This window comes from Homalodisca vitripennis, chromosome 4 (genome assembly GCF_021130785.1).
Source record: "Homalodisca vitripennis isolate AUS2020 chromosome 4, UT_GWSS_2.1, whole genome shotgun sequence".
NCBI classification, from domain to species: Eukaryota; Metazoa; Arthropoda; class Insecta; order Hemiptera; family Cicadellidae; genus Homalodisca; species Homalodisca vitripennis.
In genome coordinates, this window is record NC_060210.1 from 81,655,426 (window position 1) to 81,670,439 (window position 15,014).

The following is a 15,014-nucleotide window of genomic DNA, read 5'->3' on the forward strand; positions in this document are numbered from 1 at the left end:
TGTAAATATGTCTCACCCAAATCTGTAAACACTGAACAATCTTTGTTGCAAGACTTAATTTTTCTCCCTCTTCATCATAAATCTTAATGCAATGTTCTATTTTCATGGCACAGAGCCTACAGTAAATGTCATCAACCATTTTTTCAACACTCAATAAATACAACAAACCACACAAATAACAGTTTTAAAAACAAAGCAAAATAGTTTTAACAACAACAGACAGATTAAAAGACGAAGAATGGGCTATAAGAGAACCTGAGAAGATCTAGATAGTATTTTATCTTTCTTCTTCTCCATGTTTGTCATAGGTACTTTGGTACATTCTAGTACTTTGACCGTCAACCGGTGTGTCCGGTAACTACTCTTAGAGAGATCATGATCGGGCTGCTGCTATCATTAAAGCTAACAATATGCTAAGCGTGAGATTAATTTTTTCTCTTCCTTAAGAGTGAAAATAAATACTATAAATTGATTATTTTTGTAACAACATTTTATTTACAATTTGTTACAACAAACATTTATTAAATACTTTTGCAGATTAATTATTGTATAACATTACATAAAGTTAATGTAAAACCATCAAATCTTTTTTATCTTTCACTCTATTCACAAAAAATGTATAAGTTGTGTTTTATATTTTGCCAAGATTTACTGTATATTCAATGTTGTGTATGTGATAACGGGGTTTAGCAATAGTTATCAATGTTACCTATCTAAAATTGTGATTTCTGAAAGAAAAGTGGACAAATTTAATTCAATGCAGTATAACTAACTGTCCTCAGATTTAGCTTAAAATGGAAAATTGTTATTTTAACGAATTAATAAATAAACTGGCAGACTTTCTAAATATATGTTACTATGAGTTTGGTACTATTCAAGCAGATTAGTATTCCAACTAATAACTGTTGTTTATTTACATGATTAATTGTTGTATTTAAAATTAAATTGATTTTGCTTTACAGAAAGAGTACATCAGTAAATTAATAACTTCAGAGGAACTTGTTTTTTTTTAACTTTCAAAACTTAATGACAAAGTTCTTTTTGGAATATTTATAACGTCTTATAATTTCTTTTCATTTGATAAATATCTTGTTTGTTACGAATTTCCCTGTATATACCACCTCTGTGAGTGGACATAAGCAAAATAGATTTGTAACAATTTGCGAAAGTCCACTACACCATATGTGTGGGCGAATATAGACCATAGTGTATAAAAAATAACGCTCCATACTCTTGCTCTAAACTGTTTAGTTTGTTATAGTTCAAGACATATCAGTGTAAGCCTTGATTGTGTGGGGAGGGGGTGGTGTTGCTAGCAATAACGAAAGAATAGCTAGTGATGGGATAATCGCGCGATCATTACTGCTCAGTTTGACTTCTCATATATCTACCTGAATCATTTACCTTCGCGATTTGTATTAATATTTATGTTTACGCTGCGACACAGGACGTGAGCAAAAAATCATAAAATAAAAACATGCAGAATAATCAAACACCGATGATTAAATTGGATGTAAACAACCAGAATGAAGCGAAAAGTCGTCGCATCTCTTTATACTAATAATCGTACTGATATGAAAATGTGACACCGCCAAATAGCGAGGGGTAAGTGGTGTGTGGTAACTGCCCATACGGCTAGGCTAGCAACGATGTGTTTCGTACTATAGCATGAAGTGTCTGTATCTTAATCCTACCCTACCCAAGATAAATATATGCAACTTTGGAGTGCTATAGTGTGTATTTGAAAACGCCTTGATGACGTAACGCGTATTGTGGAGATGGCCAGTCTAGGTATGCCCACTTAACCGTGTGGCAAAGGAAGTCAATTGGAGATCAAATGTTTTGAAGCCGATGTAAGTTTGAAAATTAATTTCAAGTGAATGCAGTCTTCATTCTGCAATAGATTTCGAATTCCCGAGACAAAATGGAAGATTTCAGACTCGAAGGGATGGTGAACAACATAACGTCCTTAAGAATAAAGAACATGAGTGGCTTTGAAACAATCATCACACGGAGCAGTCTTTATGCTGTATGGGAGTAGGTAGAAACCGTCCAACTCCCGCATATGTGGGGTTTAAGTGAAATGATATGGTTTATACTAGTTACGTAATTGTCCACGAGAAAATATTTGATCGATTCCTATAAACTTTGTTGCCATTTGAAACTTTGTGGTTGTGCGCAATCTAGCGGCAATCGAAAGAAATAGCACCACCCATTTCACGTGTAGAGTTTGAGCGAACTAAATAGGATAACTATTATAATTTGATTACTAAGCTTATCCTATATAATTCGTTTTATGACGCTTAAAATGAAAAGTTCTTGTTCTCTGCCTTCTTTAGTGTTGATAGGGTAAATATTCAGTTCAGTAAAGCGTTCATAGTCATTTGTACTTTTCATAAAATGTATCAAGATAAAGGTGGGACATTATAATGCAAACTTCGTTTGAGATTTTAGTTCATTCTTCACAGTCGCAGTGCTTCCCACTCTTATTCCTATCTGCTTGTATAACTATTCGGTATGATCGGGTCGTTGTTCTGTGTTGTTACATATTAGTTGTAACTTGTAGATATTGTTGGTATTAAATGTTTTTCTTTATTTATGGGGAAGTGTTGGACTCATAATGTTTATTGTTCTGGAGTTATGGCAGTGAAATCCACTGGCATATTTCTTTATATATTATATCAAAGTTTGTTTATATGCATTATGCTTAAATGTTTTATGGTCTTACATCTGATAAAGAGATCTCATATAAGGATACATCACCTTTTGGAATAACACATATTATTGGTAAATGTAAGTATAAACATTTACGTCACCCTTTCAAACAATACATCATCAATGATAAACATCAAGAAAATACAATTATATTGACCATTTGGTACTTAGGGTAGGATATGTCTTTAATAGTAATAAGTTAGTACGTAAACTTAGGTCTCTTGATGTACGACTTTAATAATTAAGTATGACTAAGTATAACAAACACATTCATTTTATGCAGTCACAATAAAATGTTGGTCCTGTATGATCATCCCCGCTTAGAGTATAAATCATCATATCCTTTTTCAGGGGTGTTAAGCTGAAACATAAATCGTGAATTAACATTTATCATACTTTTCCAATTTGATTTCGTAAAATTAGCAAAATACCGTACTATTTCTGTATACTTTGTTATCATAAACTATACATTATTTTTTTAAACAAATTATAATATGTATGAACAGTCAATTCCTTAGAATTGGGAATAGCATTATTAGATAAATTATCACACTATTACTTAGTTCAACATACGTATATTAGTATTCTTCAATTCAGAACTTGGTAGCGTTATTTATGGTATAAAACGGAATTTGTTATTCAAGAAACCTTTTGTAAAAACTAGGTTTTAAAACTTTTGTAATTGACTAATTTATTTGTTTTCACGTGTACAAATAAATTCCAGACTTTAACCTGTGCTTCACTGTGTTATAGTTTTATAGCGTAGGCTCACTTTGTTTAGTTTTTTAAATACTTCTCTCATGTTATAAAAAAAATAGTAAAATATAAAGAACATACTGAAAAGATATATAAGAAGTTAGTAAAGTGTGTCCTATTGAGCGTCTTGTCGTTTTCTAGTAGATCACAGAACAGAATTTTAATTGAACGCCTGAAGCAAAGAATTAAAAAACTGCACCTTTAACTACTCAATATCATTTTCAGAAATAGCAAATCCTGTCTTTTGTTGCAATTTTGTAACAAGCACTTTATATTTTACATAATATAATACTTCTTTTAACTAATTATACGAATTACTACTTGTATTTGTTTAGTCTATTATGAAAAAACAAATAATAATGAATTGTGATAACTGCCTAACTTTTCTTGTTCACAAAACGCCGAATGTTATCAATAAAAAAATCTTGAGGTGTTTCGACACCGCTGTGGCAAGTCATTTTCAATATAAAAATGTAAACTACAAATTAATACAAAATTTTATTTAAAGGAGAGAGCTTTCTTTGGAAAAACATTTTATATTTTGGCATCTTCACCGTGGTGAGGCTAAGTTTATCTCGTATCAAGATATTAATTGTATGCGCAAATTTTGAAGTGGTCTTAACCGGAACATGACGTTAGCCGTGTAAACGTTAGGAATTAGGAATAATTAGTTACTTGTTAATTTGTTAAATATGGATATGTATTATGATAAAATTCTTACTTTTTCATCTGGCTGTTTTACATAGTAGCGTGTTAACTTTTTGTTCAAGGGATGTTGTTCAGTTTGGCTAAGATTTTCATTTTTAATCAAGTTGTCTTCGTCTTCCGATTCGGTTTCTTTTTCCGTTATATGTATTTCATGAATAGGAACAGAATCGACAGCGAAGTGAGATTTACTTTGATAGTATTGCGCGTTTGTAGCTTCTGTAGCGTTTGTTCGATCATTCTTATTCTGAATATCTTTTAAATTGTAATTTTGTAATCTTGTATGAACATTTTCTGTTGTAGTGGTCGCTGTTACATTGTCTAATAAAGTATTTTCTGTATACTGATGAGTTTCATAGCTCTGACTATCGCCCGATTTCATTTTGGGAGGTGCGGGAATTGCAGGTGAGTATGGGATAGAATTGGCTATATCTGTTGCTGTAGGCTTTTCATCTTCTTGAATGGAGGCAGGGGAGGATGCGTCTGGAATATTTGGGTTTTCTATTTGATGATTCTGTGATGACAACTCTTGAGTCTCAGTTAATTCTTGTTTCTCCTCTGTTGGAATATTTGTACTAGTTTTAAATTTATTTTCACCTCGATTGGAGTCTAACTTTTTAATGATTTGTCCAAAATTCATTCGACTTTTTGTATTTTCAGACCGCTGCTGTTCTTCGCCTTCGGATTCATCTACAATCTCTTTTCCGAGTATTCTCTGAGGACCTAAAAATATAGTTTAATTTAAAATGCCAGTGTTATATCGTTCTTACACATATTTAAACCAAATATACTACTGATATCATTTAAGACTTTCACTTTAACATGCTGCAAATACTTTCAAAGCAAATGGTATGTATTCTGAGTCTAATGTATATGTGAAATGGAGGCTTCTTACTACCTAAATTCGATTATATATGGATTATACTTTGTATTGATGATTACCCGTGTAAGACATACGTAATTATTAGTATAACAAAATTCATAGAATCAATATACAGATAGTTGCTGGAAAGGAAGTCTTGTATAACAATTCGATACAAACATCCTCCGGATGTAAGTGGATACGCACATCCGCCCATACACCGATGATGAACAAACAGGAAATGCTTGTTTAAGCAGCGGAAATGCTTATTTCTAAAAATCATGCGCGACGATGTAAGGGACAGCCATGCTGATATGAAAAATTGGTACTCACCAATTATGATGGAGAGATTTGGCATAGGCTTGGTCATGGAGAGCTGGGGGGAGAAGAACATAAAAAATTAATGAGGAACAACGAGGGAGAGGAAGTCGAAGACGAGTTTCGAAAAGCGACGTTCGGGAGTGCCATTGATTGTGTTCGTGTGCGGGGAAAAATCTTTTAGGCGTAATAAGTGTCAAGTGCAAACGAAATGTAAGTTAAGAAAATCTTGTATTTAATTTTAGGAACGTAGTATTTTATATCAGGGTTCATTAATCATTTTAATACGTCTCATTTACAATTCCTAGTTACCTGTACCTAAAGTAATGAAAAGAAAAGATTATAATGTGTAGCAATCAAATGAATAGTTTAATATTGAAATTCATATTTTCTTATTCCATATATTTTATTTAAATGTTGTCAATTTGGAAAAGTCACTCATTTGTATTAATCATATAAATTTATGTAAATGTTTAGATATTTTTAAATAAAGTTTTCTCACGTTAGTTCGCGAACACATATTTATTGCAACACAACATAAATTGTAATGAATAATTTAATATTAAACATGATTGGTATTCAAGTTTGTGTTCAATATGTCGGTTGATGATATCCATTGTTATTAAAAAAATTTTAATCAATATAATGAGATGCTATTACAAATAATATATGTGTTGGTTCATTTGAGGGTGTTGTATTGCCAATCTAACCTATTATTTAAATCCTCTCACAACAGCCCTTGCTCACCATACATTATAATATTTCACAACCTCAATCTAGACAGAACCAACCTTACACCCGCAATAAATCACACGTTTAACAGCTCGGTATGGGATTCTAATGGCTGGGACCCATATTGCTTTAGATGTCATGTAAGGTAAGAAAACTAATATCCATTCATATTGCAACAGGCAATTATAAACGTTCCAAAGCTTCGGAAGAAGTAAGAAAATTTATTTACTACCACAGGAAGGCCGATTGCATTTAATATTAAAAAAAACCCGATTTATGTGAGAATTACTTTTAGAGTTCCCAGCCAGTCAATAAGTTTACCAAGTGTTCTTGTAAGGCCGATAACGAGCATGTGATTATTGCTCATAACACGTAATTCATATCTTTGTTAACTACAAAGTATAATGCACGAGTGAAAATAAAGTATTCCTTCCGGCACAGGTGGTGGAAAGGTATGTTCAATGACCTAACATATCTGAAGATCTAACTGAAGATGCATTGCTAGTTTTAGAGGTAAATTTTTTACAACACTGAGGCTATTATGACCTTAATGGTTAGCATGTTAATAATTTGGAAATATTTTGGACAATTTAGAAACTCCATCATTTTGAAACCTTATAAGATTAAATCGTTAAAAGCGTATAAAATGGTTTTTAAAAACGTTCGCACCACTTTCGCATTTTAATACTAGTTCAGATTTTTTAATATACTGTATATACAGTTCAGAGTTCCCATGGAACGTGGCATTATAAGAATTTCGAGACGTAGTACTTGTAGGCAACTGAAAATAGCTATGTCTATAGTATTATTGATGTTTTACTATATATGGTACCAGTGATAAATTCAAACAATTTAGTGTATCCTGTTTATTATAAAACACTGCTTTAAATGATATATACTGAATGAAATTGTGAATAACACGGCGTATTTACAGTAAGTATCTAACAGAATAAACACGGAACGATAGAACCATTGAGGGTACAGCGAGTCCGTTTTACTCTGATGATAAGGGATAAAATTCTGATTAGGCATACAGAACCTTCTACAATAAAGTAAGGGAATAAGGCTAGAGATCGGAAAGCAAGGGTCACATTGTATTTATTGCACCAAGTTTACACATAAATTCGTACTTTGAAGAATAAAAATCAAGGGCATATCAACGAGGGCAGCGAGCTGGATGACCTGCGCTTTTAGGGAATTGAATAATAAATATTGTAAAATAATTATATATTATTATTATATATGTCATTGCTTAAACGTTTGTGCTTCAGTCCAAAGCTATTATGTACAAAAAGTATTATGTACAATTGAGTTTAAATTTTGCATGAACACTGAAATGAAATGTACTTGAAATATTTCTACGTTTCACAATTATTGTCAAAGAGCTCCCCCATATTGCATTATTGGTGCTCATACTAAGAAAGCCTGTAACATTTAGGATTTCTCCCCACTAGTTTAAATTGTTCGAGTCCTACTAACTGAAGTCTCTCCGGAGCTATTCAATAAAATATGATGGAACGTTGCATAGAAATTCGAGTTATTTTATTAGTGATTCTAACAATTGTTTCACTTCACTCTCCAGGACCCAACCATTGATTTTTCTTCAACCATAAAGTCCAATCACTCTAAAATGGAACAGGAGAAAGGAATATCTGCCAAAGACCACAACTTATAATATGATCCCGGACTCAGGACTGTAACCATTAGAACTTTATAGGTCCCAGAACTGTTAAGTCCCATAGTTTGTAAATTAGCTCACTTTAAAAACAACACTGTATTGTCAAAATACACTTTTTTTTATTTAAGGCGAAATAATTTCATGAAATGTCGAACAATTGCATAAAATCCATGGAAAAATGTAGAGAATGTAACTATGAGATTGATGTAAATAAAGTAAATAGCAAATAAATTCTAAATTCAATTTTTGTTGAAATAAACACTGAAGCAAATGCACTTTGACCAGTCTGAATGCAATAACAACAGCTGTTACTGTAGCATTTGGGCTATGTATATGTATGTATGATAAGACTTTTATTTTTAAAGTATTTATTTTAAAATTAATAAACATATTTGTTTCGCTTCGGTTTTCAAAGTTAAAGAAAAATATATAACTAACTTTACATTGTAGTATACACTATTATAATGGTCTTTGTATTCTACTTTATAGAACGACGGAAATTCAATTACGAGCACAGTGTGTAGGGAAGGCTGTTATAACAGAATATAAAAATAACATGCTTTGTAATTCAGCGTCCAGCTATAAACTGTACAGCCAAATTACTTGAACGCTCTCATATGACTAACTTTGACTAAGGATTTCTCATAATTTGGCAAAAACAATACAGTATTGTTCTTCCCCATGAACTGCTACTTGCATATTATAGAATTTAGTAATTAACAAGAGGGGTCAGAGAGACAAATTGACTAATTGGATCCGGAATCGGATCTGACCTTAAAAGTGCAAATTAATTATTTATGGCTGTTACCTTTTGGAGAACATGGTGGCGTTATTCTTAAAACAATATTACGAAACCAAAATAAAAACAAACAGAAAACCCTACCGAGTGCATTGATTACACAACATTGTTTTATTCCAACTGTCCCATAATTCAAAGCTGTGAGACAGTCTCGATTGTAGTAGGGAGTGTTTGTTGATGTAAGACATGACTCCTGGACCCAGAAGATTACATGTAATATCAGATGTTTACAATAACATAAGAACAGTGGAAATGTAAGCTGGCGATAACGTACCGTCACGCACGAGGTCCACGCTGAAAACGATGATCTGCCGCACTACCGCCAAGCCGCGGCTGTTGTAGTGACGAGTCTCCTGCGGGTAGCAGATGGCGGCCATGGCAGTGGCGCCGGTAGCAGAGTACACGAGACGGGTGACAGCGCCGCGACGCAGCCCTGACAGATAGCCCACCAATCCACTCACGGTGATGGCGCCACATCTCAACATCAGCGCCTGCTCGCCCCTGATGGCCTCTATCGTGTCTACCATAAAACCAACGTGTCTTTGATTCCACGATGTAACAAACAGTAAGTTTCACTTGAATACAGTTATACTTTATATTTACCTGACGTGGTGGCCTTCCCATCTTCCACGAGCCCGTTGAGGTCCTGTGACAACCGCTGGACCTGGTGCACTGCTCCAGCCGACGCCTCTTGCACCTGTGACATCAGCGACGCCAGCGGTGAGACACTCAGATCTCTCTGGTGACGTCTCAGCTGCTGTTGCTCCTGGCTGTTCTGTTTCTCCGGACTCACGCAAAAACAACAATAAGCAAGTATTGTACTCTAATGTAGTATATTAAACATCTGTCAAAAATATACATTAGATTCAAATATATTATATTGTTGCTCTGGAACAAGATTCCGCACGATGAAAATTCGATTTGATATAGTTCCAATAATGTTGGGTGTAGTTCTAAGATTTGCCCATTCATCGCGCGTTCATGCCACTAAACATCTCATGTTACCAATGTTGATAACACACAGTGCGTCGTCTCTTCTCTTTTAGAGACTTTACCGGGCTTGTCAACATATCCAACAAAATCGTAAACTAACAAATTTGCCCATTCATCGCGCGTTCATGCCACTAAACATCTCATGTTACCAATGTTGATAACACACAGTGCGTCGTCTCTTCTCTTTTAGAGACTTTACCGGGCTTGTCAACATATCCAACAAAATCGTAAACTAACAAATTAATTGATTTACCAAAGAATCTTTAAAATAACGAGATAACAGTAAACTTAGTGAGCAGCACCCCCTGGATCACGGGGAAGCGTTGTTAAACCAGTAGTGGCTAAAATGAAATAAAAATCATCTAATCCACTTGCATAAGTAATTTAGTAGACAAAATTAACTAAACTATGCTAAATAAAAGTGAAGAGTAAAAAGGTAATCATACTTCCTTGGCAAGGCATACCGATCAAAACGATTAAGAGCGAATAATGGCTTATTAAAAAATCTTACTGTTATTGTTTTATATAATATTTACTTAAAGACTTGAAAAGGGGCGGAAAGAGTTTAGGAAGTTTTAAAGAAACCATAGTTAGAAAATTAAAATACAAAGGAATGGCCGAGGAAAGAAGTCCATGCGCAAACACTTGTCCCACTCTCGACACAGAGTTGCCAAATATAATTCTTTAACAAGATCGTGGACAAAGTGAAAAACAGGTTCTCAATCTCAAATTTTACATCCAAGATTATGACTCTCAAATAACAAAAATTACACAAAAACAAAACTAAATAATCTACTAAGCAAATATTTGACAGTATTGGTTTATGGCATGCACTAATTTGACACTCTTAACCTAATTAAAATATTAGTAAATTTGAGATGGCTCATATGTCCAAAAACTTTGATGGATTTCAAAAGACAACATCTCAACATTGCTGCTAGGTAAGATGAGTCGGGCTTTTATGAATATACTTGAAAATAAAATTGTAGCAATAAAATCGTTCAGTTTTAATCCTGAAAGAGAATGTATTGCTGAAGAAGACATCACTTTAAAAAAAGAAAAGGTTCAAAACAAGATCTTTGGAAACATACATCATTTAAATCATTGGAACATACAAAAACAATAAACCACGCCTTCGTTTGATACCGTTGAAACTACTAGGGCAAAATATAAAATAGATTTATTAACAAATTAACTCCTATATCCATCCACAGCACAGTAAAAATAGGACATTGCTTCATTCTGGTAACGTAAACTGACCATCTTCGTTGCAGATCTGCAGATTCGATTCATAGCATTTCTAAATTTTTGTAAAATAGATCACTAGGAAATCACGGCGACCAGCGATGACAAATGATATTTATTTATTGTGTTGTAGGATTAACCGAACTTATATATAGTAATGAAATTTCATAATGCATTAATTTAGTCTATGATTCATCTACAAACCGTGTAGTTGTCAACATTGCGTGAATGGATATTCCCTAAATGATTTTTATTTTTAAACGTTAAGTACGTGTACTTAGAGTTCACTCTAAAGCACTGACTTGCTGGCGAGTTGCAGCAACGGTTTGGGTTCTGCAGGTGCGATTGCTGCGGGACTGTGGGACACAGACTTGGCCACCGGTTTGTCCTGAGGCCGTTGCTCTGGGGGCGGTAGCATTTGGTCACATCTCCGGGGGATCAGGAATCGGCGCAGGATCTGTAAACGTAAGAGGTAATAATAGTTTATCCACTATGAGTGACTTGACCAAATTTAAAGTTCATGTGTCTTATTTGTAAAATGCCCAACTAAATAATTCAATAAAGCCGATAAACGTAAATATTGTTCGTATTGTATCGAATCAGAGGTCTTCCAATAACAGTTATTGAAATATAACCTAAAATCTAAATTACAGTTAAGGAACTCTAGAATAATCCTCCCTTCTTCCACTAATTACATAAATATTATACAACATATAAATAAAAAATTTATATGTCAACAATACATTTATTGTCCCGCTGAAACCAGCAACTATTAAGTCCAATCCAGCAGAGCCTCCATCAATGATACATCTTACACTTTTCTCCTTTAACGTTACTCGATAATTTACACCTAATGACATACAATCTATGCCTCACCCTACCAATGTAGCGCTGCACATTGTTTCAAATGAAAGCCAGTGGCTTCATCAGATGTATATTTAATTTACCAAAGACCAGCAACTGCCAGACATAACCCTAAAAGCTTTTCTAGTGGAAATGTGCCATTGCTATTCATCGGACCCAGATTCAGGTATTCAACTCTCCGAATATAAGTTTTACAGTTTCATTGGCTTTTGTTCGTAAATATTATGCTATCATAAAAGTACCTACTCAAAATGTGTGTTTATTATTTTAATTAACCTTATTAATCAGAGATATTAGGTAATTAAGATTAATCGTTGCAAAATCCATTTTCTAGTGATGAAAAGCAAGGGTCGGGGCTGTCTGCTGCAAACTATCCTTCATCTCAAAAATGGAAAGGCAGTCGTGGGACTGACCGACATAAGTGACTACTTCTTATAACAGGTTGTGAATATGTATCTTGGAAAATTACGTTTTTAACTATTAAATGGATTTTTTAATATTTCAAATAATATGAGACACTAAATTGTTTAACATAAAAGTTTTCTATTTTCTATTGGTCTTATACATATTTTTGTAATATTTTTTACATTTCATATATTAAAATGATCACTGACTTCTAAATATTAAAGTAATAAATGTTTATATATTTTAATTATTATAGTTTATATTAGTTTCCACAATTTTACAGTATCATTTTCACTACAATCTTTTATTTTCAAAATAATTACTTAATTTTCATTGTCATTATATTCTAAAAATAAAATTATGTGGGTTTATGAGAACTGAAATAAGAAATAGAAATTCTGGAATAAAAACTTGCTAAATATCTTGCGAACACAACATCTATTCTTGTTCCATATCTAGTTGTTCTTATATTTTTACAGTTTGACATTGGAAAATTGTATTTATTTTTCAAGCCAATTAATGGTTTCCTTGTTTCTTCAGTAAAATTTGTATTAAAATCAGTTTTTACGTAATTTTTTTTAATATGAATGTAATGTAAGGCCCAATGTAATTGAGTAAATGTTATAATTATAATCAACAGAAAGAGTCATTTTCTTCCAGGATTAAATTACACTACGGCTTTGTTAGCTAGAAAATATCTAATCAATTAATTTTTAATAATCTAAACATTCATTCATAGCCCGCCAAAAGAATTAGTCACTTCAACAAGGAGTGACAGTAACCTCTCTTTCCGCCTGGATAACCACTGAACGGAGAAACGCAGACATAAAAATGGGCCGTGATAGTCCCACCTCTAGCGGCTACAGAGCGAACATGCATGATGTGACGCGAAACGAAAGGTTTTCTCTCCGTGCAAAACATAAATCCATATCCCACCAAAAGAAGTTGTTACTTCAAAAAGTTGTACTATCAAGAGATAACAACTATCCCATATTACGTCACGTAGACAAGAGAAGAACCAGCTTACTATTTTCAGAAAAAAAATTAGGATTCACTTGAATCCTACAATGTTTGTGCTTCTGTACCTACAGTAACGCAAATACAAATTAAAATGGTTACCTGAGAAGAATGTATCAAAATTATATACGCAAACTCTGTTCCTTATCATAGCATAGCTGAACGTAAGTTAATGTTTGATATAGTAAATTCTAGATTATTCTGGAGAACTTACGCCAATCCACACCACCCCAGTATACAGTACGGGTCTTCCTCGCAATTCAGCATTTACGTTGTCATCAGGTGGATATTGCTCATATGTTCTAGACATACAAGACTTTTGTTCACATGAATTTTGTTTATTTGTATCAGACATCTTGAGCGGAAGAATTAAACTAGAAAACTTAGAAAACTTGCATAACACTTCTTGACATGGATAATTTTGTTTGGTTATGTTGTTATGTCCTGTGGCTATGTTTTCTTAATATTAGAATTTAACATCTGACTGTTAATTTTTTTAAATAATATACATTGACAAAGTTGGAAATTTATCTGTTAGGTCCATCGATCTTATTCTACAAAACAAAGACGTTATAGGGGCTATGATTACGAAAAATTAGATTGTCATATAATTAAAGAATTAATTTCCGCATCCCATAGAGCAAATAATAGAAAAGTAACTATTGAACACAGTGTGGATTCTTTCGAAAAAGTCAATGATTGTTAAATTCACAAAACATTATGAAAAAATGTTAGCATAAAAGTGTTTAAATTTCAAGAATTTAGAAACAGGTTTCTGAAAATTTTCTGACATGTTTAAATATTGTCTATATTTAAATCAATGTAGTTGTTATTGAAGCATTATAACTAGTTAGAATATGCCAATTCTCAAAAAGAAACACATTTGTAAACAATACAACATTTAAAAAATAAACAAAACATTTCATTAATGTAAACGCGTTATTGATGAAAATAATTGGGATTCCAGTATTCTTCTAATGAGCTTAACTGACAAGTTTCCTTAAACACTACACTTGTTTTATGATTTACCAATTTAAAAACTGTAACAGTCTTATCTTATTAATCTTAATAACAATTATGTAGGGAGCACTTATTTTACTTTCTTTGAAGGTTCTTTCTGTAAGATTTTAATCTCTAGAAACATATTTAACGCTGTTCTTATTTTCTCCGTCATACATCCTTACTTTTACTCACTCCGTTACTTCTCTAGAACAGATTATATCCTTGTGCCAATAATGTCTAAGTTATTGAAAAAGTTTATTGCGGTCTAATATGATTGGGAAATAGACCGCTTTGAGCTTCTACCACGGTCGCTTCGTCTTTCTGGTAAATACGAGCGGCCGGACTCCTAGTCAACCTCTTTATGGCAACAGTGCATCTGTTATTCGAAAATAAAATATTCCGCTGGTCTAACTTTATAAATCCACATGTAGCTTTAAGATGTTCGTGGACGGTTAAATATTATTAGAGTTTGATGGCATCATCGGATAGCTGTTGTACACCAGTGACCGTCGCCCGACACAACACTAGGCGCCACTCTTTTGCATGCTGATGTAGTACTATGTTCCAGGTCACAAAACTCTGTTCCAAATTAACACTAGTTATTAAACTCGAAATCTTTCACTCTGGCTTCAGAGACGGAAAATAGAGAGAACGCTGAGAAGAACGATGCCATCATATTTAAGAAATGTAGGGGATGTCTGTTCCCTTTTTCTCCAGGCCACCTATAGAGGCAACTGATTGTATCAAAATTATTGAGTGAAAGTCTGAGAAAAATACTCCAGTCATCGTTAAATTCGACCTAAAATTTCGGTACCACGTCCAGTGCTGCCGTTGAGTCTGTTTTACTCACAAAATGTTATCAAAACGTAAAAATAGAAAGGAGCTGAAGATTTCGTTAATTCAAGTCCTTTAGGAAGGATTGA

At 33.3% G+C, this 15,014-nt stretch overlaps 2 protein-coding genes across 4 annotated transcripts in view; both read right to left on the reverse strand.

Annotated features, from left to right (window-relative positions):
- The window catches only part of LOC124359630 (zinc finger protein 773-like), a 47,041-nt gene extending 46,773 nt beyond the window's left edge, over window positions 1-268 (reverse strand). Inside the window, exon 1 of one of the 2 annotated variants that reach the window (XM_046812532.1) lies at window positions 17-268. In XM_046812532.1, the coding sequence (XP_046668488.1) occupies window positions 17-139 (123 nt within the window). In that variant the 5' untranslated portion in view covers window positions 140-268. The remainder of the gene's footprint in view (window positions 1-16) is intronic. The other variant, XM_046812533.1, reaches the window with a different exon arrangement.
- Window positions 269-2,931: 2,663 nt separating this feature from the next.
- LOC124359631 (MICOS complex subunit MIC27-like) lies at window positions 2,932-13,562 on the reverse strand. Of its 2 annotated transcripts, XM_046812534.1 has the most exons (6): window positions 13,304-13,562; window positions 11,106-11,260; window positions 9,169-9,353; window positions 8,840-9,085; window positions 4,193-4,899; window positions 2,932-3,076 (listed from the first exon to the last, which is right to left on the reverse strand). In XM_046812534.1, exons 1-6 carry the CDS (start codon window positions 13,442-13,444, stop codon window positions 3,026-3,028), a joined length of 1,485 nt encoding a protein of 494 aa, XP_046668490.1. In that variant the 5' UTR covers window positions 13,445-13,562; the 3' UTR covers window positions 2,932-3,025. The 2 variants fall into 2 exon arrangements, with proteins under 2 accessions (XP_046668490.1, XP_046668491.1); XM_046812535.1 differs by lacking the exon at window positions 4,193-4,899.
- Window positions 13,563-15,014: the final 1,452 nt, after the last annotated feature.